Source organism: Apus apus, chromosome 9, assembly GCF_020740795.1.
Source record: "Apus apus isolate bApuApu2 chromosome 9, bApuApu2.pri.cur, whole genome shotgun sequence".
Taxonomy (NCBI): Eukaryota; Metazoa; Chordata; class Aves; order Apodiformes; family Apodidae; genus Apus; species Apus apus.
The window spans coordinates 13,340,822-13,366,122 of NC_067290.1; the positions used below are offsets into that span (position 1 = coordinate 13,340,822).

At 41.0% G+C, this 25,301-nt stretch overlaps 2 protein-coding genes across 11 annotated transcripts in view; both read left to right on the forward strand.

Moving 5' to 3' along the window:
* Positions 1-5,968, forward strand: part of NISCH (nischarin) — a 32,272-nt gene extending 26,304 nt beyond the window's left edge. For 4 of the 5 annotated variants that reach the window (XM_051627329.1, XM_051627328.1, XM_051627330.1 and 1 more), the window contains 5 exons: positions 138-312; positions 1,483-1,636; positions 2,219-2,347; positions 3,267-3,428; positions 4,575-5,968. In XM_051627329.1, coding sequence (XP_051483289.1) covers positions 138-312; positions 1,483-1,636; positions 2,219-2,347; positions 3,267-3,428; positions 4,575-5,203 — 1,249 coding nt within the window. In that variant the 3' untranslated portion in view covers positions 5,204-5,968. Of the gene's footprint in view, positions 1-137; positions 313-1,482; positions 1,637-2,218; positions 2,348-3,266; positions 3,429-4,574 lie in introns of those variants that run through there. The other variant, XM_051627333.1, reaches the window with a different exon arrangement.
* Positions 5,969-6,017: 49 nt separating this feature from the next.
* STAB1 (stabilin 1) overlaps positions 6,018-25,301 on the forward strand; it is a 65,654-nt gene continuing 46,370 nt past the window's right edge. For 5 of the 6 annotated variants that reach the window (XR_007890311.1, XR_007890310.1, XM_051627189.1 and 2 more), the window contains exons 1-12: positions 6,018-7,255; positions 9,309-9,383; positions 11,078-11,159; positions 12,225-12,360; positions 16,775-16,911; positions 18,404-18,519; positions 19,721-19,806; positions 20,892-20,961; positions 21,854-21,949; positions 22,394-22,510; positions 23,211-23,407; positions 23,683-23,816. Coding sequence is in view for 4 of the 6 variants with exons in the window: in XM_051627189.1 (XP_051483149.1) it covers positions 12,280-12,360; positions 16,775-16,911; positions 18,404-18,519; positions 19,721-19,806; positions 20,892-20,961; positions 21,854-21,949; positions 22,394-22,510; positions 23,211-23,407; positions 23,683-23,816 (1,034 nt within the window). In the remaining 2 variants the exon portion in view is untranslated. Of the gene's footprint in view, positions 7,256-9,308; positions 9,384-11,077; positions 11,160-12,207; positions 12,361-16,774; positions 16,912-18,403; positions 18,520-19,720; positions 19,807-20,891; positions 20,962-21,853; positions 21,950-22,393; positions 22,511-23,210; positions 23,408-23,682; positions 23,817-25,301 lie in introns of all 6 variants that reach the window. The other variant, XM_051627190.1, reaches the window with a different exon arrangement.

A 25,301-nucleotide genomic window follows, 5' to 3' on the forward strand; every position in this document is an offset into this window, starting at 1 on the left:
CTCAAGAGAAATATTTTGAAGTAAACTATTAAGAATATAAGTTGCCTGTTCCTAATTTCTGAATGAAATAAAGTATTATTATAGGGGAAGAGCTGTGTATTTCCTTCAGTTTTGATTGTCTTCTTGATCTCTTTTAGCTTTTGCAAGCCTCATCTGACACTGTCATCTTTATATCCATCTGAATTTCTTCTGCAGAAGATAACAGAAGATAACCAGATTCCTGTTCACCTTCATGTCTCTGTGTCTCTTCAGTATGTGGCTAGGCTGAAAGGAAATGACCTAGTAGAGTTTTTCCATGGCAACATTGCAGAGGTATTGTGCCTAGCCCATGAGTATAAAAATATGCCTTTTGGCACTAGTAGTATTTAAAAAACTTTCTTGATCAAACTACAAGAGTTAATAATCTCTGCAAAACCTGGAAGCATTCTCATCAAAAACCTGTTTGTGTTACTCCGTTTTGGGTGCCTTGCGATACAGTGATTGGAATCCTGCCAGGCATATTTTGCCTTCAGGGTCCTTGATGCAGGACAGGACAATACATTAGTATATGTCTCAAATATATAATTACTCCAAGAATATTCCTGGTTTTTCTTTAAATTTACAAAAGGAAAGAAAATTACTGAAGTGGAATTATTTTGTGATGGCATCTAGCTGGATCAATAAATGGGTTTGACAACACACGTGCATAGCTGTAGGTGCTCCAGAAACCTGAGCAGATAAAATCTGAGTAACGTTCATAGTCTGTGTGGGGATCGTAACATTTAAAAGTACAAATCTTACCTTAAATTCATGATGTAGCTTTTTGAGTTGTAAATCATCATGTTCACAGTGCAAATGTCAATTGAAAACTTATTGAGAAATGGAGACTTCTATTCCCATACCTTGCTTCCAGTCTTTTAAGTAAGCACAAGTTGTGCTTCTCTTTTTACACCAGGAGAAGCTGATAGAGTAGGTGAATCATCTGAGGATTTGCAGTAAGCACATCAAGCTAGAAGCTGAGAAGGTGCCTGGTTGGAACAGCAGCTGTAGTGGCAAGCTGTGCTGCTGTTGTCTCCTAAGGATCTTTGAATATCAACCCCTAAGTAACATCTCAAGGCTCAAGAGACTTGTTATAGCTTGGGGTACACTGCTTATCTGTTGACCAAAATTTTGTCTGCAGTGTCTGTTCTAGAAAGGCTTTATTCACTAGGTCATTTTCTTTTTTCTAGTTTTAGTCAGAAAACAAGGAATAATTAGACCCCAATTGAAAAATTTCTTTATATCAATGCAAGACATTTTCAGTAGACTGCTGTTGTGTTCACCTCAAAGCTGCTGCATTTAGCAACTTTGAGGTGAATTTCTGCTCTTTGACTGTAGTGTGTTCAAATGCTTCAGATTTTGAAATTTATTTTTTCTAGTAGTCTAAAGCTGCCTCTAAGATGATGAAGCTATTTGAAATATTGAAGTATGCAAGCAATTTATCAAATAAAATTTACATCTTAGGTGGAAAATGAAGAGCTGAGGCATCTCATGTGGTCTTCAGTTCTGTTTTACAAGACTCCCAATGTGGAAGTGATGGCTTGTGTGCTTCTCTCAACAAAAGCTATTTACTTTCTGTTGGATGATTCTTTTGTTCATGCTGATGAGCACCAGTCAGGTAAGATAGCTATTTTGATGCTTTAACGAGGTTATGAACTTAATCCCTATCTGTGTGTTTGTCTTGAGTTTAAGTACCAGTTTTGGTCAATACTCTGATTTGGACCTCCTAGTTGAGGGAGATGCTGGCATGGTTCACTACATGCAAAGTACTTGTGTGAGGCTTTTATGTTCAAAAACCAGGGCCCTGAGTCATGGCTGCTTCCCAAACAGACCCTTTCATGTGCTGTTGTGAGAGTGCTTTTCTCAAATGTTGTTTCATAGTCCTTAGCATCACCTGGGCAGCTAAAGGCCCTTTCATAACCAAAATGCTAAGTGAAGGGTAATGAAGTCCATGGTGTTCATTCAGTTCATGTGAATAGTTAATGCAACTGCTGCTGTAAATCTGACATGTGACAGCTACCCAAAGGAACAACTGCTAACAAGGACATTTGGCTGTATTTGTTGCTTGAGAAATCATTAGCCCCTTTTCTCAGTTTTTTAATTTCTTCCTTCAAGTGTGATATAGGTATAAGATTTTAATATAAGAATTATGCTTATGGAAAGAAGACTAGTTCTTTTTTCTTTTGACTTTTTTCAACAGATTTTTGGAACAAAGAAAACTCAGATTGTGAAAACAGTGCTTTCCACCTCTCTTGCTGCTTTGTGCTAAAACTTAATGACCTGCAGTCAGTAAACGTTGGCCTGTTTGACCAATACTTCCGAGTTACTGGTGAGTACATCTTGTGCTTTGTTATTATAGTTCTATTTTGTCTGTTTAGTCTTGTCTTAGGTGGGTCACTGTCTATTAGTAAGATGAAAGTGTATTATTGTGTTACTACTTGTTCTTGAAGTAAGTTAAGCTGACATTTCTGGTGCTGTATCAGTAGGCTGATAATACTGTCTTGTCACATCTTGTAATTGAGAAGTTTAATATCAATTAATTGATCCCACAAGTGCTTTAAAAAAGAACACCCTGTGTTAATGACACATCAAGAGGGAAATGTAAAGGGAAATGTAATGTTGTTCTGAGGCTTTGGCTTGCTTAATAAAGAGCAAAAGTAGGGTAATGTCCCTGTTGCAGATTATATAGTTGATGGTTGAGTTTTTGGATGGAAAATGAGGCCTTAAAGTTTGAGAAGTGATGATGTCAGTATGTAATGGAAAAAACATGGGTAAAGTTTCTGGGCTGGTACTTTGCCTCAGAGTTCCACCAGTACACATGGGCCATACATTCCTGTGTTCTAAAATGTCTTCTCGTTGTGTTGGAACCTCAATGAGGGGAAAAAACAACCTCTGTTGTGGAAATTATTTAATGACCTTGGTTATAACAAATTCACAAATAAAACTGAGGGCAGTTTTTATGTAAGATAAAGTGTAATAAGGTGATAATGTTGATCCTGTCTAGTAGTAGTTGAATAGTTTACTTGTACATGTATGTAATTTTAAATCAAGAGATTATATTCTTCTGTTTTTGAGGGTTTTGTAAGGATTCTGTTATTTTCCAAGGATTTGAAAGCTTTCTGAATAATGCATGTTTTTAGGAGAAATAATCCTTGCAAAACGTTTTTGGTGGAAGTTGCATGTTGGTTAAAGACATGAAAATGCCACATATAGCTGTGTGAATGGTTTATATTCTGTCTTCTCTCCAGGACACTCTGCAGATCATATAGTCACCTGCCTGACCAGAGACAGTTACAACACTCACACCTTCATACAGCAACTTATGGCAGTTCTGTCATTGCTTGCACGTACACCTTCACCTGAACCAGTAGATAAAGACTTCTACTCTGAATTTGGGAGTAAAAACACAGGTAAATGGTCTTTCTACATGTCATACTTGGGGCATCATCTAAAGTGTACTGATTAAAAACTCTTTTGAGAGAAATTTATATATTGCTTCCCATTGGATACCTAAACCAAACTCTGTGACTTTAATTATTTCTTACATGTGCCTTATCTGAACTTGTTAATTGTTAGAATTATTAAATATAAACAGTCTTGCACATGAGAAGTTGTCAATGGCTTCTTGAGTCCAGCAGAAACAGCACTTCCTATACAGTACTTTGGGTTATGTATTACTGCAAGTTTCAGCCTAACCTTGTAAGTCAGCAGTGCAGGTACCAAAGTCTGAAGGTTATGTTTTTCCTTGCCTTAATAAATCCTGTCATTCCATGACAGTGTAGTGCAGTGAAAACTGGACTTGTTCAAGGTGTGTTTCATTATCAGGTTAAACTTTTTTGCGTAGAATTCTGAAGCCAGTTGAAGGCACAGAAGAAAATGGCATTTTCCTGAAGGATGATTGCTGTTGTTACAGTCATAAAGAGAAGCTGCATAAGCCCAGACAGTGCAAGTTTTGATGAGAAGTCATTGACTTTTATTAGACCAATTGATTTTTGTGAACAAAACATGCGTGCTTCCTTCAAGCTTTGCTCCATTGTATTTCAGCTGTTCTGGCAAGTAAGAGTGTAACCTTCTTCCACACCAGAACATAGGACGGAGCAGAGGAATATGCTCATCGACTAGGGATATTAAAGCAATTTATGTAAAATCTTATTTTTCTTTTGTTGTTTTAATTTCTATCTTTCCTCTCTCCTTAAAAGAAGCAGGGATTTTGTGTTCAGTGAGTTCAGAACCGGAGAGTGGAAAGGAAGCAGGGGAGGTGGATAACCTGTGATATGGTAATCCAGCTGCATTTCCTTCTACCTCTTCTGCCATCACCCTGCATTAGTTACATGGTTAGAAATTTGCAGGGAAGTATGTTGGTAATGCAAGAGAGACTCCACTAGAGATCTGTAATCCAAATAAAATGTATTCCAATTTTGTATTTAAGCAAAGCCATATATGAATAGATGCAAAACTTCAATTCTTCCACCTCCAGTTGTCAAAGGTTGTTGCTTATCCTAATACATTAAGAAAGTATTGTATGGTACTTAATAGAAGTATATTGTTTCTTGCAGGAAAAATGGAGAATTATGAACTGATTCATTCTAGCAGAGTAAAATTTATTTATCCAAACGAAGAGGAAATTGGGGACCTTGCTTTTCTAGTGGCAGAGAAGATGGATGGTTTGACTAATCTTCAGTCCCTCAACATCCTTCTGTATGTGTTGGCATTTCAAGTAAATCATGTTGAACGTTCTGTCCAAAACACTAGTTCACTTCAACCTAAAACACTTATATTAACCAGCTCTGATTTGTTCCTCTTTGATGAAGATTATATCAGTTACCCACTACCAGAATTTGCTAAGGAGCCACCAAAGAGAGATAAGTATCAGCTTACAGATGGACGACGAATCCGGGATTTAGATAGAGTACTTATGGGATATCAGACATACCCTCAGGCCCTTACATTTGTGTTTGATGATGTTCAGAATCAGGATTTGATGCAGAATTTAACACTGGATCACTTTGGAGAAACTAATAGTGCCTCAAAGGGGAATGTTAAACAAGAAGGCAGCAGGAGCAGAGAGGTACAGTGGTACATCTTTATCCCAAGTGCAGAAAGCAGGGAGAAATTAATTTCATTGCTTGCAAGACAGTGGGAGATCCTATGTGGCAGAGAACTGCCTTTGGAGCTCACTGGGTAATTATTGCACAGCTGAGTGGTTTCAGTGTGTATTAAAAGGGAAGCACAGTGTTTAAATAGCACCTGACCAGTTCTGGTTTTTTATAAGGAGCTGACGTGGACTCCCTTGCTCCCTCCTGCAGTGAACATTTAGTAGGTATATAGAAATATTCTGAAGTGTTAACTGGGGACTAAACTTCTTGAAAAGTCTGTTTTTTATGCAGTAGTATATATTGAAAAAAAATCATAAGATGTTCTGGGAAACTGTATGGAAAAATTCAGGAGTCAACACTAGATATGCTGTTGTCTAGGGCTGTTAAGGTTTCCACTGTTTTTCTGTATATATCAGACTTGCTGTTCTATACAAATTATAATGTGTAAATAAGGGTAAATGCTTGTGTATGTTCAAGTGCAATGTTCTTTGTACAAGAAGTATTTTGGGTATGCTGCTAATGCTTATTATTTAATGATCTTACAGTTTTACATGTTTTTATTTGAGGCCAAATGTAATTATTTGCTGCCAATCATGAACTTAGCAGTAAGATTTGAGCCACAAGCAGATGACAGATTTTTCATATGAAGTGAGTTTTATACGAAAGGGCATTTGTTCCTTATTCTAGGATAAAGAATTGCCTGTTAAAGAGCCACTCAGCATCATCTTGAAAGTGGAAATACTCAACATTGGGTATATGAGCATTTTGTCAGCAAATAATGAATTTGTATCTCTAAATACAAAATCTTTCTTTTGCCTATTTTGTCAATACAAATAAAGTGTAATTTGACAGTTTTCTTTTGGCTTTGTCTTTATTCCAGTTTATCTTGTGTTTGCAGGATACCGTATGGCAGTTGAGCAGCACATACTGTGTTCCTAGAGTGTATTGTGTAGTATGAAGTGTGCAGCAAGGTGGAAGAAGAAAATTGCTTATTCTCCTATAGCAAGTTTGTACTGGTCCAGAAACAGAGCTGAGTTATGGAAACTGAGGATCTACAGCTTCTAAACACAATTTAAGGATGTATTTCAACTACCTTTGCTTGTCCATTAGATGTTAGGGATTTGCTTTCCAAGCTGTAGTTTTTAACTTTAAAGTTAGCATTCGCCAAGTTTTAGCCTCCCCCATGACAATAAAATCCCTGCTCACTGTTATGAATACAAATACTGAAACTTTGACAAAAGATTGTTCCATGTCCACTGGGATTAAGAAGGGAATGATAGTTTTGATATGTATGTACCAGCTGATGTTGCTTAAAGCTGATGCTCCTTTAACAAACACAGAAAAACGTAGTGTTGCAGAGACCACTGGAGGTCCACCAGTGAAACTCAAAACAGGGCAAACTTCAGACATGTTATTCAGGGCCTGGCCCAAAGAAGTTGAGTTTTCTTCAAAAGAATTCTAATTCTGCAGTGGCACTGGGATTTTGGTGGCACTGTGGATTATTTTTCCATGCTGCTGAAGAGCTTGGCTGGGCTCTTTGGACCCCAGAGTCTGGGAATGTTGCAGTCAGTCCAAGGGTGACAGACATAGGCAGCCATAGTCAAATTGTTTTGCAGCATGTAGTGGAGTTCCCTATGCAACCAAAGAGGTGAGGAGTATTGCTTGAGGGCTGCTCTTAGTTTAGCAGAGGAAACCTGGCCCCTCTGAAGCTTAGACTGAACTGAACAATTAGTGTAGGTACTGTAGACTCTTGGGGAAAAAAACTTGTTTTGTACTTTAGAGGTCTTCTGTTAACCTGAAATCTCAAGGAAAGTTAAGTTTGCTTAAACTTGTCATTACATAGAAAGAACTTCTTAAATAAAAATCCTAGGGATAAAATTAAAAGTTTAGAACTTTATTAGTTCTTTCTGAAGTTAACTCCTGTTAATCACTTCTTTGTAATTCTTGTAGGTAAAAGTTAAGAGCCTGTGGCAACACCAGTAGTGTGATCTGCAAGCATTTGAGAACTTAACAGATGAACAGGTCACTTACAATATGGTTTATGACTTAAGTGGATGCAAAAGGAATCTAATTAGTCCTTTGGAACTGCCTGGGATCTGAGCTAACATGGAGATACTTTTCCCTCATACTGAGGGTTACAGGTACATTGTTTCTAAGTCAACCCTACCTCCATCTTATATGTAGGGTCTGTCCTGAAGGATGCTTTATGCTTCACCTGGACCTGAGTTCTGTTTGTAAAGCCCAGCTGTTCAAATGTATTTTAATACACTAGCACATATGATAGCATCGTGTATTAAAATAAGCAGGGATAATCCCCTGCTTGTTACATAGTTTAAGTTGTGAAGGTCTCTTCAGATTTTGCGGCAAGAACACAGCTGTGATTAAACTTGAAGCTCACAGCTGTTTAAAATGGTAAACCTGTCCCTTTGTATTGGATTATTGATTCAGGAAACAGATACAATTCCTCCTTGAGATCTTCGTAGGTACATTTTAAGATAAACAAAATATTGGATAGTTCATTATATACATACTGCAGTCAATGGTGCAATCAGAATAATTTATTTTCAGGGCATTTTTTCAATAGCAAATCTTTTATACTCCACCAGGTAAAGCATGGGCTGTGCAAAGTAAAGTGTCTTCTTAATGCTTTAACTTTTCTCCATTTTTCCCTGGGGAAAAAAAGCCTAATACAACTCAAAACAAGTTCCTGTCTTCTGCCACGAGCTAGCTGATGCCCTGCTCTTTTGCCTGTGTTAAAACCTGCAAGAGTTACAATGCTTTGTGGGTACAAGTTTATGTTCATTTAAGTGCAGTGTTAAGCCAAAATTTTATTTGCTGTTGTTCCTCAGCACCAGCCTGTTGTCTTTATTGTCTAATTCTTGTGTAATCTTTTGTTTCTAAACATAGGGTTTTATTGAAATGCATTTTCCTTGAAAATGTATATTTCGTCTTGAACTTTATGAATTGGCTGATTGTTTAATTTCAAATATTTCTTGGAGCTTTCCACAATTGGTTTCCTTAGAAAGTTCTGCAAAATGACATAGTTTTGTAGGTGGTTGTGGTCACGTAAAACTGCCCTGATTTCTTCCCCTTAGTTTGTAAGAGTTATAGGAAGCCCTGCACGTGTATTTCTCTTTAATCCTTTATACTCAAACCTTTTGCAGCTTCCAACCCATGTTCAAGACAATATCTAATGCCAGGTGCATATGTAGGCTGGTAGGGAGGCTTTTTTTAAAAAAAAATTATCTCCTAAGCCATCTTAGACTTTCCTAGTCTGGCTTTGAAGCTGCTCTGTGTGTGGCCACCCTAGGAAGACCCATGCAGTTATGTTCAGTGTCACCTACTGAGAATCTAGTCAAAAGTTTTAAAACTTCTCTTGTATTGGAATTGAAAAAATGGGAAATTAATCTTATTAGGAAGGAAAATAAATGAGGTGCTGACCTGAGCAAAAATGTTTTCTTTAAGAAGAAATGACAGCATGACCTCCATCCTGTCTGTCCTGTGTCCATTCCATGCTGCTTTTACAAGACTGTGATCTGCCTGGCTGTAGATACACTGAACAGTGATGTATTTACATCAGCCCCTTTGACTTGTCTTCCTCTTCTTGTCAGCTTAGATAAGGAGTTTCTTTAAAAAAAAACTGAAGTAACACAAAATGCCATTGCTTCTTGCTTGAATGTGTCTGGTGAAAAAGCTTAGTTCTGTGGTGTTAATCTTCAAACATACTGAATCTTAGGTGGAGAAACAGCAACATGAGGAAAAGCATGAAGCTGTGTTTTGGAACAGACTGACTACAAACTTAAGTTTCCTACAGCCTCTGTGACAATGAAGGGCATTTAGTTAACTTGGAAAGCTAAAAATGTGTGTGCAAAAAGGGGGGAATATCAAATCTATTAGTCCAAGAGGGTGCTAAAGAGACTGTAGCCAACTCTGGAAAAACCCACCTGAGGAGATGGATAAATAGTAATAGCCAGAGTTGGTAAGCTGGGCACTTAAGCCCTCATGCTTCAGACCTTGAGGTCTCAGAATGATGAGAACTCCCAGCATCATTAAAGATGTTGAAAACACTGAGGTAGTGGGATCCCACCTCTCATCTCTGTCATGTTCTCAGGCAGGCACTTCAGTGCAATCCTTGTCAAAGTGTTTGCTATAGCTACAGTCAAGCACATTATGGGCCCTTTCTATCCCTTGTAGGTAACAGTACGTGAAGGATAAGAAGCACCACCATGGGAAAACACACTGCTTCCTTGATCATGATGATGTGAGCAGGTACTGAGTTCCAGTAGCTCAGTCTGTTTGGACAAAGTTTTACTTGGATATCTAATTCATATTATCTGTGGGGAGTTTGGTGCCTGACTCTCCCAGCACTGCTTAATAGATGGGAAAGGCACAAAAGTAAAACCAAGAGATGGGAACATGGAGCTGACTTTCACTGCAGGAGCATGTGTAAAGGAACTGGGAGTCATAAGCAATAAAAATGCCAGGAATTATAGCATTTCTGTACTGACATTTGTGCTGCTGCCATTCAAGGTTTTGGACTAACGGCATCTGAGCAGCCCTGATGATTTCTTCTTGAATCACACAACAATGTTCTGCTCAGGCAGCTCTGTCTGCTTGGAATTGCACCACTGCATGTGTGAGAAAGAGAAAAACTGTCCCCTACTTGCCGTGTGACCTTTGATTTTTTTTATTTTTTTATTTTTTTGCTTTTATCAGCAAACTTAAAAATTCCTGTTCCTTCCAACTTGCCAAGAGAAAATATTTTTAAAAAGCAAGCAGGATCATGATCAAGCCTCTGCACCAACAGCATCAGAGGTGTGTTCACTGAGTGTGGTACAGCTGGCCCTCTTCCTGCACACAAGTACTTCTGGCTTGTGAGCTGTTTAACCCTTTGCTAGTGCCTCTTCAGACTCTCAGCTTTGTAATACATGATTAAGAGCAAAGAGGCTTTATTGCTTTTCCCTGGCTTTCCCAGAAGTGTGGAGTAAGTCTGTTTCTTACTGTGGATGTAATAAAATGGTCAGCTCCCACAGAAGCTGTGTGGTGTGGTGGACTGAATGGTAAATCTTTTTGTTTGGCTCTGTAATTTCTGTAAAGATTGCTTAAACAAAAGATTTCAATAGCAGGAAATTGCTCAAGCCAGCCAGGGCAGCACACACTTCACAGAGTAGGGCTGGTGACCCAGCATTTTAAAATGCCGTGTGTGACACGAGCAGGGAGGCTGGGAGAGTTCAGAGCTGTATCCCCTGCCTTTACCCAGGTGACTTTCACTCCCCCCTCCATGGAACAGGTTGAGTAATTTTTGCCAGCAGTTTCTCAACTCTGAATGTTAACATGTTCACAGAAAAAACACCAGGTCTTAGATAAGTTACTCTAGAGGATCCAAACTTTCATCAATACATAAAGCAAGAAGAGGGTAAGCTATTTTCACCTTAAAAGCTATGTGTGGATGCCCAGTACTGGCAACTTAAAGCCTGTATTATACAACCAGCTCTTGGAACACCCATCAACAAGCACTCAGCATCCTTCTAGGCTGCCTGTTCTAGCTGTGTATACCTAGCAGGTAGCATGGAGCAGAGAAGCAGTCTCATTCTTCTGTTTACATGACTAGTCTGATACTATGACTGTAGGTAAAGAAAGCATCATACAGCTTCCCTACTAACATCCCCCTCTACAAGAATGTCTCCACTGTCCGTTTACAACTTGGCCATACTACCACAGTGGTCTGAGCTACGTTGCCTCTGCCTCATTGCACAGATCTGCAGGGTACCAAATGGTTTTCAGAGCTGCATGGACTGTATGACCTTGGCAAAGTGGTCATCTTGTTGGGCAGTGATAGTCCCAGGACTGCAGTTGCCCTGCAACAGGACAAGTGGCTGAGTGGTTAGATTGAGTTGTGGGCTGGTACTTCTCACGTGGGTTGCAGTGGATGGTTGTGCCTTATCTGCTTCCTGTTGGTGCAGGATATATAGTAGTGCTTGCTGATCATCATGCTGGCTGTCTCTGTGGGATGGAGGAAGAGGCAGAGCACAATTAACAGCACTAGTAAGTACAGCAGTTCTTATATATTAGCACCCTTATCTTTGGGGCAAAAAAAATATTACTTCTTATTCATTCTCTCCATTAGTTACGTAAACACAAGAGTGCCTTCCTATTCTGATTTCATGTAGGAGTCTTTATGTGCTAATAATGACTTAAAAATGAAAAGATGCCTCCTTGCTTAGTAGGATTTGTTACTAACAGCAACAGTCTGTGCAATGCTGCAATGAGGGTTCTCTTGGTAGCTTAGGGAGATAAACTCCATGTAAAATCTGTCAATAATAAATTCTTTGTTGTTTATCATGTTCAAGAAGAGAAAATCAATTGCAGACCATACCTCATGCTAGCATGTTTGGATTTTTTTAATCTCATTTTGGGGATTTCCTATTCTGAGCACTATGGAAGTGCTCCTTGGATTCATTAAGCTGTCAGCAGAGTGTTTGGAAAAATATGTATTTTGCCAGTGCTGCCATACCACCTGAAAAATGTGATGCTTTTCTTGCTGAGAAACTCAAATATTTTAAATCAATATCAAAGCCTACCCAAAATGCTTGCTTGATTGATAGGATTGTGCTTACACTATTGCTCTGAAGTGCAGCATGTCACCCACATGCATACTCTGGGATAGGCAGTGGTTGAGTCCACCTGTTTGAGGTGTTGAAGACCTGCTAACATGGGTGGTAAAAGGAAATTAATTTACTCTTCATTAATTTGTGGTATTTAAATTTGACCCTTGGATTTGCCTTCAGTTAAGCATACAGTTAACATCTTTTCATTCCAATTAGTTGAAAACTAAGGATTTCCTTCCTTCTGTTTTGAACTGATATGTAAGAGGAAATCCGTAGCTGTTCCTGTTTTCAGTAAACCTTTTACTAAGGAATTCTGCATTTAAAAAAAGAACAGAAAGAAAGAAAAAGGTGGTATTGATTCAGACGTAATGCTAGAAGTAGCAGATCCACTTCTGAAGTATTTGCAGCCAAAGAGCACAGTGGAAAAATGCTCTCTCCTTGTTTACTTTTAACCTCTGGTTTGTCTTGGATCTGATTCTTAGTAGGCGGTCTTATCTTACAGAAATTGCAGCTTCTATTGCCTCCCCTTTTGTGGAAAGGGTCCTGCCTGTGAAAGCATGAAAATGCATCCTCCTGGGTTGCTCTTTTTCTTCTTAGCAGCATGCTTCACTCCCACCGCTGACTGCCACACTCAGAAGGTAAGTCTGTGAGTGTTTGTTTAAATGTTCGTTAAATGGTCATATTCAGACGGTTGCGTGTTACGAGTTAGTCCTCCCCAAAACAACTCTTTTCATTGCCATTTAGTTTGGTGCAGAATAGCATCCATCATTAAATTTCAGGACTGTAAGGTATCTTGTCTGCTTATTGCATGAGTATCTGTGTAGTCTAAGCTGAGGAACTAAAAATAAGGTTGAAGGGAAGTGCCTGAGTTTTAGATTGGCTTAAATTTGTATTTATGTGCAGCACTGAAGGCAAAACTAGCAGCATGGAAGGAATATACTTGGCATCTTTGTCTTCCGCTACTTTCAGTTCATGTGATGGGAGCATCCGGCAGGACAGGTCCATAAGTTTCCCAGTAAAATTTTATTTAAAATAAAAAAGAGTTTAAAAATCTCATTGAATTGTTGCTTTGCAGCAGGGTAAATACCTTTGTTTGAAGTACATTTCCCAGCAGCTTCCCAGTGAGAAGTGTGGAATGCTTTCCATTTTGTTTTGGTTTTGGTTTTGTTGCAATTTGTTGCTTTTCTTTTAATTCCTTTATATATGCTCTTGTGCTTAACAGCAGCATCTAAAAGAATGTCTGATGTCTGAAGATCTGTTCTCTAGGCTTCATAGTGAGACATCCCGTTTTCTGTAGGCTGGAATTCACACTAATTCATACTATGTTGTCTTCTGCCATCGCCCTTCTTGTGTCCTGGTCTTGGAGGAATGAACTGGCATGCTAACTCAGAAGCTGGGTGGGGTATTTGGAAATCTTACTCCCTGGAAATCTGAGCTATAGAAAGGTTTTCTTGTCTTGAAGGACAGAGAGGAGCCTTGTGGGGAGTGGACAGAACTGTGATAAGGAAGATACATTTGGGTCTGAAAGACTTTCAGATCACTGAAAAGATACTTCGATGTAGGAAGTTTGGGTGGCAACTTTTGTGTATACCCTTTCAGTAAAAAGGCCATAAATAAATAATAAGCATTCAAATAAGGTAAGAACCTCACAAACCTTTAGGTTTGTAGGTTAATTAAGGTGATTTGTGCACAAACATAGTTTGAGGAAGTGTCTCTAAAGGTGTGGGGTTTCTTTGTCTGGAGGCATGGCTTCCAGACAGGTGGGCTCCACTACAGTAGTGTGCTCAGAGGCATGGGCTCACATCTTCAATTGGAAAATTTTGGTCTTTTGACTCTCAGTGTGTTGATTTCTGTAATCGCTGAGGTGTCTGGCTTGTCATGAAACAATTAAAATATCAAGTACCCACTCACAGAGAACTGAAATGTTTTTAATCACCTCTGGAGCAGTTTATTTAATCCAGGAAAAAGCCCCTCTTTCAGAGTTTTTTCCTCAAAAAGTTGCTCTTTTTGGAGAAAGAGAAGAAATATTTGAAAGGTTATAATGGGAGGTAAGGAGAAATAAGGGTGTAATGAAGTACTATTCTCCAATAGCTTAGGATAGCCATTGGATTTAATTGCAGAAGCGCTGTGATTCCACAGAAGCCTCTGTTGGCTTGCAGGAGCCTTGCAGGGGCCATCAAGAGAGAAAAGAGATTTTATGCTAGTGCTTATTCAGTGATTTTACCTCAGGGCTCTGATTCGATGTCTCAAATGTGACAGGAAATCTGTTGGCCTGATTTGGTTTTTGTGTGCCTCTTAGTATGGGCTGGGGAAGATGCAGCAAATGTGAGGAAAATGGAAGTTTTTCTGCTGGGGGGACATCAGGCTGTGCTGGAGGAGGAATGGAGATAGGTGGGGAAAGTGGGGAGTGCTTTGCATCATTGTGCCTCCTGTGCTCTGCAGCTGAGATGGTGGAAAACACCCAGGGCAGCAGTAGAGCTTGTGTTATGTCTGAGCTTGACTGTTCATCCTTGTGCAAATGCAAAAGGTTTGTGTGTCCAGGAGCCACTGGTCAGTCCAGCTAAAGTGTTACTGAGAATTCCTTGGGAATGTGCATGACTATAATGACTCAAGCATGTGTCTACAGTTTTGTTTTGAAAAGGGCAAATGCACTGGAAACTTGGTGATTCATAAGATAATGACTGTTTCCAGAACTGGCTCCCAGGATTGTTGGAGCCAAAGGCTGGTGTCCGAATGTGTTTTTCTTTCTTTCTGGAGGTTTTGCTGTGCAGGATTTGTGTTATGGATTGGAAGGAAAAGACAAAAGGTAAAAATGAGGGGAATGAAAGCAGCCCTTAAAAAAACCTCCCAGCTTGTTCTCTTGAGGTGGAATAAGAGAAATATGAGCACTTGAGGTGTGTCAGAGTGAAAGGAAGAGAGGGAACACTGCAGCATCCAGAAGCTCAAATGTGTCTCAGCTAAGCACAGAGGGCAGCAGCTGCTCATGCACATGCATGTTAGAGTGCAGGGAGGGAGCACCGTCCACCCCTGGCAAGCCAGAGCTCAGTGTGGGCAGAGGCTCCCTGGCTCTCAGCTTCTTTGAGCTACAGCTTCTTTGTCTTCTGTGTTTAAAGCCACCTTTAATTTTGGAGCTGTATGAGAGCACCAGTCTTTCTTTTCTGTTTCTTTGTACCCAAAGTGTGATACAGTCCAGGCTCGTATTATCATCTGATCAGAAGAGTGACTGTTTTCACCTCCTTTCTCTGTTATAGCCACTGTGCACCTCTCTGACTCTTGGCCCACCAGGCAGCATTGCTGAATCACAGGAGCAGTCACTGCTTCCTCTCCAGCATCTTCAAACTTAGGAACACTTATCACAGATGAGCCCAAGGGAGCACTGCACAATTATTTTCCATGAGGTTGTGCCCCAGCAGCTGCCTGACTCAAACTCCTCTTTATCTTTCATCCTCCCCAAAATTTCTCTATCCAAACTGTTGCATTGGTGTCCCTTGATTCTCTTCTGCTTTCCTAAGAGGTAAAACAGTCCAGAAAATGACTGCTTCATCAGTTCTGTCACTTAAATAGGAAGGGAAATATTTTTTTAACATTATTTTCCACACAGCTGTTTTCTTCCTCTTTCTTCCTACTTGTTGCTGCTGACACAAGCATATTTCCTTACAAAAAGGGGAAGATCTTACTGGAAAGCTGCCTAAAACTCATTAAGTGTCCCAGGAAGGTAGGGTAGGGGGGATTCCACAATAACTGTCTTAGAGGGCTACAAGTAATTAAAGATGCCAACAGGAAGGAGTGACAGCCCTTCTCTTCTCCCAGTGTCCATTTCCACTTAGAAATGGAGCCACATTGTTGAAGGATAAAATTGCTAGAGCTGGTGCTCACAGGACATGGATAGGTGGATTTAGTGGATCTGAGATTGGTTTTGAGCTATTTATAATGCAAGGAAGGGAGTTCTTCACATAGCAGTTTCCTTGGGGATTCTTCCACTAAAGGAAGTGGAGATTACTGTACAGTAAGGAAAGCCCCAGATGCACAAATAGAAATTAGTATCTACATGAAGGGCCACCACACACACAGGAATCACATTCTTTATTGGGTGTGGATAGATGCAGAAGATGGACCCTTGAAGATGAGAAAAAGTTCAATGACCCCAGGCAGAGGGACCATGTGTGTGAGTCAGGAAACCGTTCCAGGGAGATGTCCCTGTGGACTTGGGACTTGAGGATTATCTCTCAGGGGGTTTTCCTGGCAGGATCTGCTGGCTATCATCTGGGAGGTCCTTCCTGACCTCTTGATAACTGTTAGGAAGTCATGGGCTTCCTGCCTTGCCTTGAGGCAAATGTATGCATTTAGGCTTAAGCTCTGAGGAAGCAAAGCTCAGATTGCTGGCACAGAAGAGCTGCTAATCGTCAAAGCATTAGGGGCCATCCAAGTGGTCAGAGAGGTGCAGAGCTCCTTTCCTTTCAACTCACCCTCCCTGCCCCCTGCACCTTGTCAAAGACAATTGCCATGAGGAATATTTGTGTGAGCAGCTCCTGGGCTCTGGGAAGCAGACTGAACTAACACATTGAGAACTTTCAACCCATGAAACAGCAACGAACCCACCAGTGACCTGCATCATATCAATGGCATGGAAAACAGAAATGCTGTGTTGCATTTTAATTCAGTGTCTTCTGGCAAGGGTTATTAATCTAGGACTTGTCCTCACATACCAGTACCACATGTTTGGAAGAGATCAGCTTCAATTAACAGTGCACAGTTATGATTATTTTAGAAATTGTTAGAATTTTTGCTGTGAGGTGGAGGGGAAAGATAAGATAGCTGTGATACGCCCTGGTGCCTTCTAGCTGAGATCCAAGCAGAGGGGCATGATGCGATGGTTTAGCCCAGATGGGCGTGTGGTGTACCTCCCAGCAGCTGCACTGGTCATTGCCCTTCCCAGTGGTATCTAAAGAATGGTGCAATGTTGATAAAGAAATATCTTTGGTTGGCAATATGAGTGGCTGGGGTAACAATTTAATGTTGGGCTTATTTCCATTCTTTTTTTTTCCTTTTAAGTTAAAATCCATGCGGTGCAATATCAGGACGATGTTTACCTTGAATACAGAGTGTGCTGCTTGTGCTGTAGCACCTAAGATACTGTGTCCAAGAGGCTGGTTGAAGATCACCCAAGGATTAGGAGTAAGGGGCTGCAGGTAAGGCCTGTTTCCTAACCTGTTAAGGTTTTGGTGCAGCTCTGCACCAAGGAGTAGTGTCCCTGCCTTCATGAGAACTTATGTGTTTTCTGAGCTCTAAAGATACAAGAACTTTTGTTTTCAGATGCATAAAAATGGATTTGTGGCCCCTATTATTGTTGCCTTTGTCTCCTTTCAAATCCCATGGACTTTTTGCTGGATATAAGGTTCTATACACACAGAACTGACATGATCATTACCTCTAACTTGCCCTAAGCAGCCTGAGTTTGCTGGTCCTGCTGTAGCAACGTAACAGAGGTCTGTTTAATGTTTAGCAGAGAATTGTTTTTCAGGCCCAGAATTCCATAGTGGGTTATTAAAAAAAATAATAGAAGGATAGTTCCCCTAGTATATCCTCCCAGCTTCCAGCAGTAATCCTCTGAAATTTTTACCTTCCTACTTTGCTTTATGACAATTGCTTCTTCGTCTGTTCCTTGCTCTTATTCTGTTGAGCTTGGCTCTATTAAGAAAAGGGTGAAGGAAAATTGAACTTACCAGGAAGCTTTTTAAAAATCAAACACTATAGATTATTGTTGGTGTATCTATTCAGTAGTGAATGTTAACAGTTAATGTATAGATCCATTATCTACTGTTTTCTGTGTTTCACTATTCTGTCGAAATACTTTAAAAATAGCTGTAGCAGTTTTGCAGTTTGTAGCAGTTTTTTGCACAGACACACACAGAAGTCTGAAGCCAAAGCAGCAGTGCTATTGAGACAATTTCCAAGTTCCTTTTGGGAAGGATGTTGTGCCAAAAATAAAATGAAGTGTAAGAATAATGTGAGTGTATGCAGCTTTTCTGAGTGTTATCTGCTCCTGTGGTGGTTATTGCACAAACCCAAGAACAGTTCTGTGCTGCATATGTGCAGAACAAGAGACCTTGCCATCAAAGGTTTACCCTGTGTGCAGAGGGGTTGGAGGAAGCGTTAAAAAGAAGATACATCTTTTGGTAATTTAAAGGGTTTGTCCAAGATTGCATAGAGAATCTGTAAATAACACAGCTATTCAATCCACATTTCCAGCATTTCAATCTGGAATCTTTAGTATAAGACAGAAAGGAACAAGTACTGCAAGGAGACTTTGTTCTTCAAGGCTACTTTAGGTGTGAAGTTGAATGCCGAGTCACCCTGGAGTTCCTAACTTAGTTTCTATGCTGTCTAACCCTCCAGCATCCAAGATTTCTGTCCTGATACCCTCAGACTTCCCAAGGTCCTGTCTCATATCCAACCCCTGCTAGATTTCTTGTAACCAAACTTTGAGACTCAAATCAATGGGCATCCTTAGAGAAGACCTAACCTGAGTCCAAACCCTTCTGTGCTTGTATGGTGAAGGAAACCAGTTTCCTTCCTTCCCCTGAGATTTCCATGCACTGTGGTGTGATTGCTTAGAAACCCTCCAACAGGTGCCTGATGTGTTTGTGTTGTAATCATCAATCTTGGGTTGTTCTTTTTGAGATACACTGTCAAGTTAGGGGAGAATTCCCTTTCCCAGCCAGGGTGCCATCACATCTGTAAGAAGGAAGTTGAGGAGAAAAAGTGCTGTCCAGGATTCTGGGGTACAGAGTGCTATGGTAAGTTTTTTATCTTCCTGTGACACTCTTTAGGTGTTGAATAAGTCAAACTGATTTAATAGGAGACATTAAATATGCATTGTGGTCATTAATTGTAATTATTCCTCAAATACTCACAAGGTCTCAGTTATCTGTCTGGGAGGTTCACACTATAATGGGGAAGGAATATCTGCCTCAGATGATCTGAATCCTTTTACATTTAACACATAACATAACTTCCTTTGATGGAACTTCCTTTTGTCTCTTCTATAAAAATAAGCTTTTGGAAAGGCATGTTTTTGTTCCTCTTTAAGAAAGTTTCCAAAGGAAGAGGAAGATACTTCTTTCTGATGTCCTTCTGGTCTGCAGCATATGTGCCACGTGTGCTCCTGCATAGTCTGGAGTTAGTCAGCCATTCAGCCACAGAAAATACTTAGCACTTCCAACCCGAGGTGAAAATAACCATCTCAAAGCTCCTACTCAGGTTGATGCCAAGCAATGGGAATTTGTTTTGGTTTGTCTCAAAAATCCAAAAGCAAGACCTTCTAAGCTGAACTCTTCTCATATGATTGACTGATTGCTGGAATATGGAAAGACATGTTCCAGTTCTGCAGGAAATAGGAGGTCATTTGAGAGCTCCAGCCTGTTCTCACACAGAAGTGGTTTGAATAAGCAAATTGGCTTACTAAGAGGAATCACACATCTAAAACTTTCAGAAATAGTCCCCGGAAATTGAAGGTATCCGACTCCAAAGATGTATAGACCATGTTTGTCTAAGCACATTCCCAGCTCTTCATGAAGTCAGGGAAAGCTGCAAGTGCTCAATACCTTTGCAAAGCAGGCTCCCACCTCTCCTGGGCTTCAGAACTGTCCTCAGATGTTTGATACTGCCTTCTGCTGATGCTGGCAGCAGTGGCTCAACCTCAAAACATGTTTCAGTGCCATTGCTGAAGTTTAGTTATGGCCCACTGGGACTTTTCCTAGACTTTTAATAAAAGACTTCTCTTAGCCAGAAGCTGAATTGCTCCTTGGTGCCACTTCTGGCCAGATTCACCACCTCTGGGCCAGCGTTAGGTGTATTGGATAAGCAGACAGGGACTTTGCTAGTGAAGAGGCCATTGCTTTTGCACAACTGCAATGCCTGGGGTAAGAGGAGTTGCAAAGTGGGATGTAGTGCTGGTTGTTCTATCTAATCTTGTCTGGCCTGCCTCTTGCCTGCTAGAGTGTCCAGGTGGCTCTCAAAATCCCTGCAATGGCCATGGGACATGCTTGGATGGTATGCAGCAAAATGGGACCTGCATCTGCAAGGTCAGTGCATGCTTTATTCTGAGGGTGGTGTGCTTTGGTCAGAGGGGATTGTATAATGTCTGTGAAGATGCCTTGGACAAATACTGATCTTCTGCCTGTAAGGTCTTTAGCAGCTTCATTCCAGCATCAGTGTCTGTTCCAGGAGGATTGGTGGGGTTGGCAATAGCACTGAGACACTGTTGGTGAGGGTATGGAGTTGTGAAGGATCTTTAGGGAAAAGTAAAGAAAGAATTGCATGGATTTAACCCTCTGATCAGTTGAAATAATCAGTGTCTACAAGAAGTCCAGAGGTACTTGGCTCTTAATGAGGTGCTTTTTTTCCAGACTTGAATGGCATACTTCCCAAATGAATTGTTTCTACACAATGACAAGCAGATCCTCCCTCTCTGAAGTAAAGCAAGAGAGACCAAAAAGAGAATTTAGGGCAGATACTTTTTTTTTTATTTATTTACAGCTCCAGACTTAGTACAACAAAAGCATAAACAATTCCTATGCATTGGAATTGCATGGAGCAGTGTTCCTAAAAATGTTAACTTAATGGATCAAGTACCAGACTTCAAACTTTCTCCTGTATAATGTATGTTTTTACAGCATCCTCGATAGCATTGTGAAGGGCTAAGCCAAAATCCTACCTCTTGGGCCCTTCATTGAGAAAGCTGCTTTTGGATTTCACACAAAGACACCTTCTATCAATTAAAATATGCACTGAAGTTCCCCAAGCCCTGTGAAATCAATTTCAGAAGTCTCATTGGCATGAGTAAATTTCATATTGCGTTTTCAGAGAAACATCAGAAGCCAGCTGGTACATTCCTGCTTGTTTGTGATCAGGATATTGTTTCCTCAATGTCCACCAGAGTTTTGCTGGTGTTTTGCATGTGCTCTGTGTGTTGGTTTACTTTGTGATCTTGTTTGCTGTGTAGGCTGGTTGATACCACCAGAGCACTGAACAGATCAGTTTCCTTCACTGTATTGCTTCAACTGTCAAAGAAAAACAGAAATGGATAGAGATTTTGAATTATAACAATGTGTGGAACAATACAATGATAGAGAAAAATAACATCTGGGGCATTTTGCGGGTCTTCTAGGAGCAATACAGTGGTTTTGCCTGCCAAGACTGTCTAGATGAAAATCATTTTGGCCCGGACTGCCAGTCAGGTAAGTATGAGCAATTCAGGTGAAGCTTCCAAAAAATAGCTGAGAGCAAGGAAAAGAGAAGGGGGAGGTTGAGCGAAGAAGGGTTCTGGAGAGGAGGAAAGGATGGCAACTGGCAGTTTTTAACAGCAAGTGTCTTGACATTCTGTCTTTGTGCCCCTCTCATCTGTCCCATTAGGCAAATTACTCTGTCTTGCACTCAAAACAGCCCATTTTTCCTACTGTAAATCTCTCCCTCCCCTTACCAGAGCTATCCCAGTTTCTCCTCTCTTTTTAGCCAAGCTGTTAACCCACATCCCTGAAGTGATGCACACTCACTTTCCAACTGTTTTCCAGACTCTTGTAACTGCCCCACTTGTCTCCCACTTTCTTCCTTGTTGCCCTCACACAAAATTAATACAAGCAGTGCTGCTTCTCCTGCATGGCATTTTTGGAAGTGATTTATGATCAGTGCAGCCTGCCTGCTAAAGGAGCTCCTGTTTCCCTTATCCTCCCACACAGGGGAGATAGGTGAGATCCTGGTGGTTGTGCTCACACAGCACCAATGCTGGGGTCACATATGTGGTAGGCTCTCATAACACTGCCTCCTTCCACACTGGCTGCAGGAGACTTAAAGGCGTGGGAAGCTAGAACATGTGCCTAAAAAGCTGATCTAGATCATGCATTCAAGGCTGCTCTCACAGGACAGTACTTTGTCTCCTTGAATCCAGGACATGCAGTTTGCCCTCTGCAAGGTCTGACTGGTATGGCCTTATTTTTCAAAGCAGCTACATTTGCTGTGGGTTCCTGGTGGGAAATTGGGATCCAAGCCCCAGGGCAGTTGGCCAGTGTATGCCTGGAGGCCTGTGCACTGCCTTGGGGCGGAGGGACAGGTTGGCCTGGACTTTCCTTGCAGAGTGTGACTGTGTGCACGGGGAATGCAACAGCGGCGTCACGGGGGATGGAAGCTGCACGTGCTACGGAGGCTACACTGGCCCCAGGTGTGACCAAGGTAAATACACTGGGAGCTGTGGAGGGGCTATTAGAGCTAAAGCATGATATGGGCTTGGATGTGTCTGTCCCAAAGGAGCTAGGGGGCAATGAGTACCTTGGGAATATGTAGAGGGAAGATGATCTTGAGCTCTGGAGATCTAGACAGAGTGGAAAAGCTGGGGTCTGCTCTGTACTCTGTGGCAGAGCCTGAGATGTGCCATCTCTTTGTACCTCTGTTCTCTCTGGAAACCAGAAAGATCCTTTCTTCTCCCTAAGCCTTAGGGACCTGACTACCTAGATTTCCAGTGATTTAGAGCTGTCTGCACTTCTTATATCCCCTGACTTTTATCCCCAGCTTGGGGCCTCTGGAAACCACATTTACCTTCATTTTCAGATGTGTCTTATAAGGTAAGTTGTATCTTCTATCAGTGCCTTGCATGCTCTCTTTGCTGTGTGATTCCAGAGCTTCCCCTTTGCAAAGGCATGACATGCAAGGCCAACAGTGAATGTGTGGTGAGAGATGGGAGAGCAATGTGTGACTGCAAGCTGGGCTACAGAAAAAGTGGAAGCACTTGCCAAGGTGAGAAACTTCTCTGTGACACTAAATGGTTGCCTACTTGGAAAAATGTTATTGCACTGGTATCTCTCACTGTAGAGGTTTAAGCACCTGTTTTTTAGGAATCCCTTTAAGATTAAGGGCGAAGGTTTTGGCTCTCCTCTCACTTGGTCCTGAAAGCAATAAATAATTAAAGTTGCAGGTTCCATCCAGCAGTTTCAAGTATGTACTGAATAACTGTGACAGTGGGATATTGGTGAGTCTGTACCAGTTTAAATAATAAGGCATGTAGCTGGAGGGTTTCTTCACTGATTTCAAATTTGCCTGTTATTTAGTTTTGTTAAAAGAAAGTCAGTAAAATACATCCAGTTAACTACCTGTGGATAGCTCTGTTTTCACTGGCTTTTTGCAGGTTTTGCTGAACAAAATGCAGTTTCATATATCCTGAGATATGATGGAAATTGAGAAGTAAATCCAAGTATCTTCTGTCACTCATACTTGTGTTACTAAAATAATGTGAAGAATGTGTCTTCCAAATTCCTCAGATTAAAAATCCCAGAATGCCTGCTGTCTGAAATTATTTTCCTGGAATATTTTAGAAGTTTAATATTGTATATTTCTTATAGTCCATTCTTTCCAGGCCTTTGGAATTCAGCTGTGCTGCTGTAAGTGCTGTTTTGAAAATAGCACTTGGGTTACTCACCTCTCATCTCTTTATCTACAGCGCAGGATCCTTGTGCTGCTTCTGTGTGCTCCCCTTTTGCTGTATGTAAGGTTACTGGACCACGAAAGTATCAATGTACCTGCAAAGAAGGATTTCAAGGAGATGGGAAGATTTGCCAGCCCATAAATCCTTGTGTTGACAACAATGGAGGCTGCCCAGAAAACTCTACAATTTGTGTTTACAGACGTCCAGGAGAGGTAAGGGTAATAACAGCTCTCCAGGAACTTGTGAGGGTCTGAAAAATGGCCAGGTGAGAAGATCTTCAAATGAACTCAACAGATTGTCAAATCTGCTCTCATAATGTCATCAGGGTTGGAAGGGACCTCTGAAGATCAATCATCTAGTCCAATCTTCTTGCTCTCCTCACCTTAGATTTTGCAAAGGGAAAGCAGCTTTTTTTATATGGTAACTTATTGGGTAAGAGATGATATCACTATGCAGCTCCTGTTATCACTATGTTGCCTTCTCTTAGGTGTCTTGTGTCTGCAAGCCTGGGATGAATAGAAAAACTCCTTCATCTGAGTGTTCTGTATTTCCCAACAATTGCCGGTGGTATTTTTGTGACGTGTCTTCCACCTGTGAAATTAATGCCCAGGGGAATCCGAGGTATGCCAGTTTAAAGCTTGCTTCTAATAAGGAAGTGTGTTCTGCAGCTAGAATGGAAACTGAGTTTGGTTGAGCTGAGTTTTGAAGAAGCTGAGAACTAACTGAAGAGAATGGGCTAGTCACCTTTTGAGGAGAGCCTGTTGGCAACAAGCCCATTGAAAGTAGAGTTTTACATCAGTCATTGTAAATTTTGGCATGTGGGTCACAAGATGCTTTAAATCTGGGGCAGCAGAGTCTTCCCCAGGTTGTTAGTAGTATTAGGGTATTATCAGTTAATAAAAAAGAGAGATGTGTGACTTGTTTGCTCACATTCAATTTTGAGGGCTAAGTCTTTGCCTTTCCTCCCATCCAGGCCTGTAATCAAGAAATTAATTGCAGTTTCAGACTGACAGGGAGGAGGGAAGTGGAGGAAAGAAACACTGGACCTTGTTTAGTCCTCTGGAGCAAAACATCTAGAAGTTGATACACCTTAGATGGGAAATATTGTCAGATCTTGGATAATTTTTGCTTAATGGCCTCCCAAACACCAGAGAAAGCTTCACCGTGTGTGGCCAAGAAAACATGGAGCATTTCTGAGAGACTGAAGAGGGCAAGAGCAGTCCCAACTTCTTGACCCTTCCTTCTCCAGTGCTGCTAAAATTGTTACCCACCTGCTCATTGTGTGCTCCAGGCCACAACTGGAAGGCAGAGACTTCCCTTTCTGAAGATTTTCTAGCAGAGTGCAGGACGCCGTGTCCAGCACAGTCCCTGCCTCTGTTCCCCAGCAGCTGGCACTCAGCCCTCTGAGGCTGGAGCTACGTCAGATGCTTCCCATGTCACATGTCTCTGCATCCCCAAGACAGAAAGAGCAGAGCTGATACTTGGACCAAACCCAAACGGGAAAAAACACGGTTATCGGCCAGTGATCTTAAGTAGTCTCTGAGTAATGCCTATAAATCCGTGTGAATCAGGACAGAGATTTTCACATGTAGATAAGCTTTTCTGGAAAAGTCATTAGCTGTTGGGGGCCCTTATTAGGTCTAAGATGAACCATAGCTAACTGACATGCTTGACCTGGCTCTTCTCCCTGAGGCTGAGTGGTCACATAGGAGCTGTTTGCTGGATTTTCACTTAGCCTGTGGTTTTTATGCATTACCTCAAATTTTCAGATGCTGTAATGACTGGTACTGACTGAATATCTAGTTAGGAAGGTGTTTATAAATATATTGTGGCTATCTGTACCCTGAACTCTAGAGCAGACAGTCCTTATGTTGATTGTATCTGAGAAAGCTTCTTCATTCTCTTTGGGTAGGTCCACATTTGCTTGCACTCCAGAAATGTGCATTTTTGTTCCTGTCTCTTAGTTTAGGCAGGAGTTCCTAAGCACTTACCTACATCTTGAAGCTGGGATTTGTCTTTCAAATGTAAATACTGATGTGTTCTACTCACATTTGCTGAATGTGTTGCAAAATGTTTTTAATGGTTTGTTATGTTACATTCTTGTCT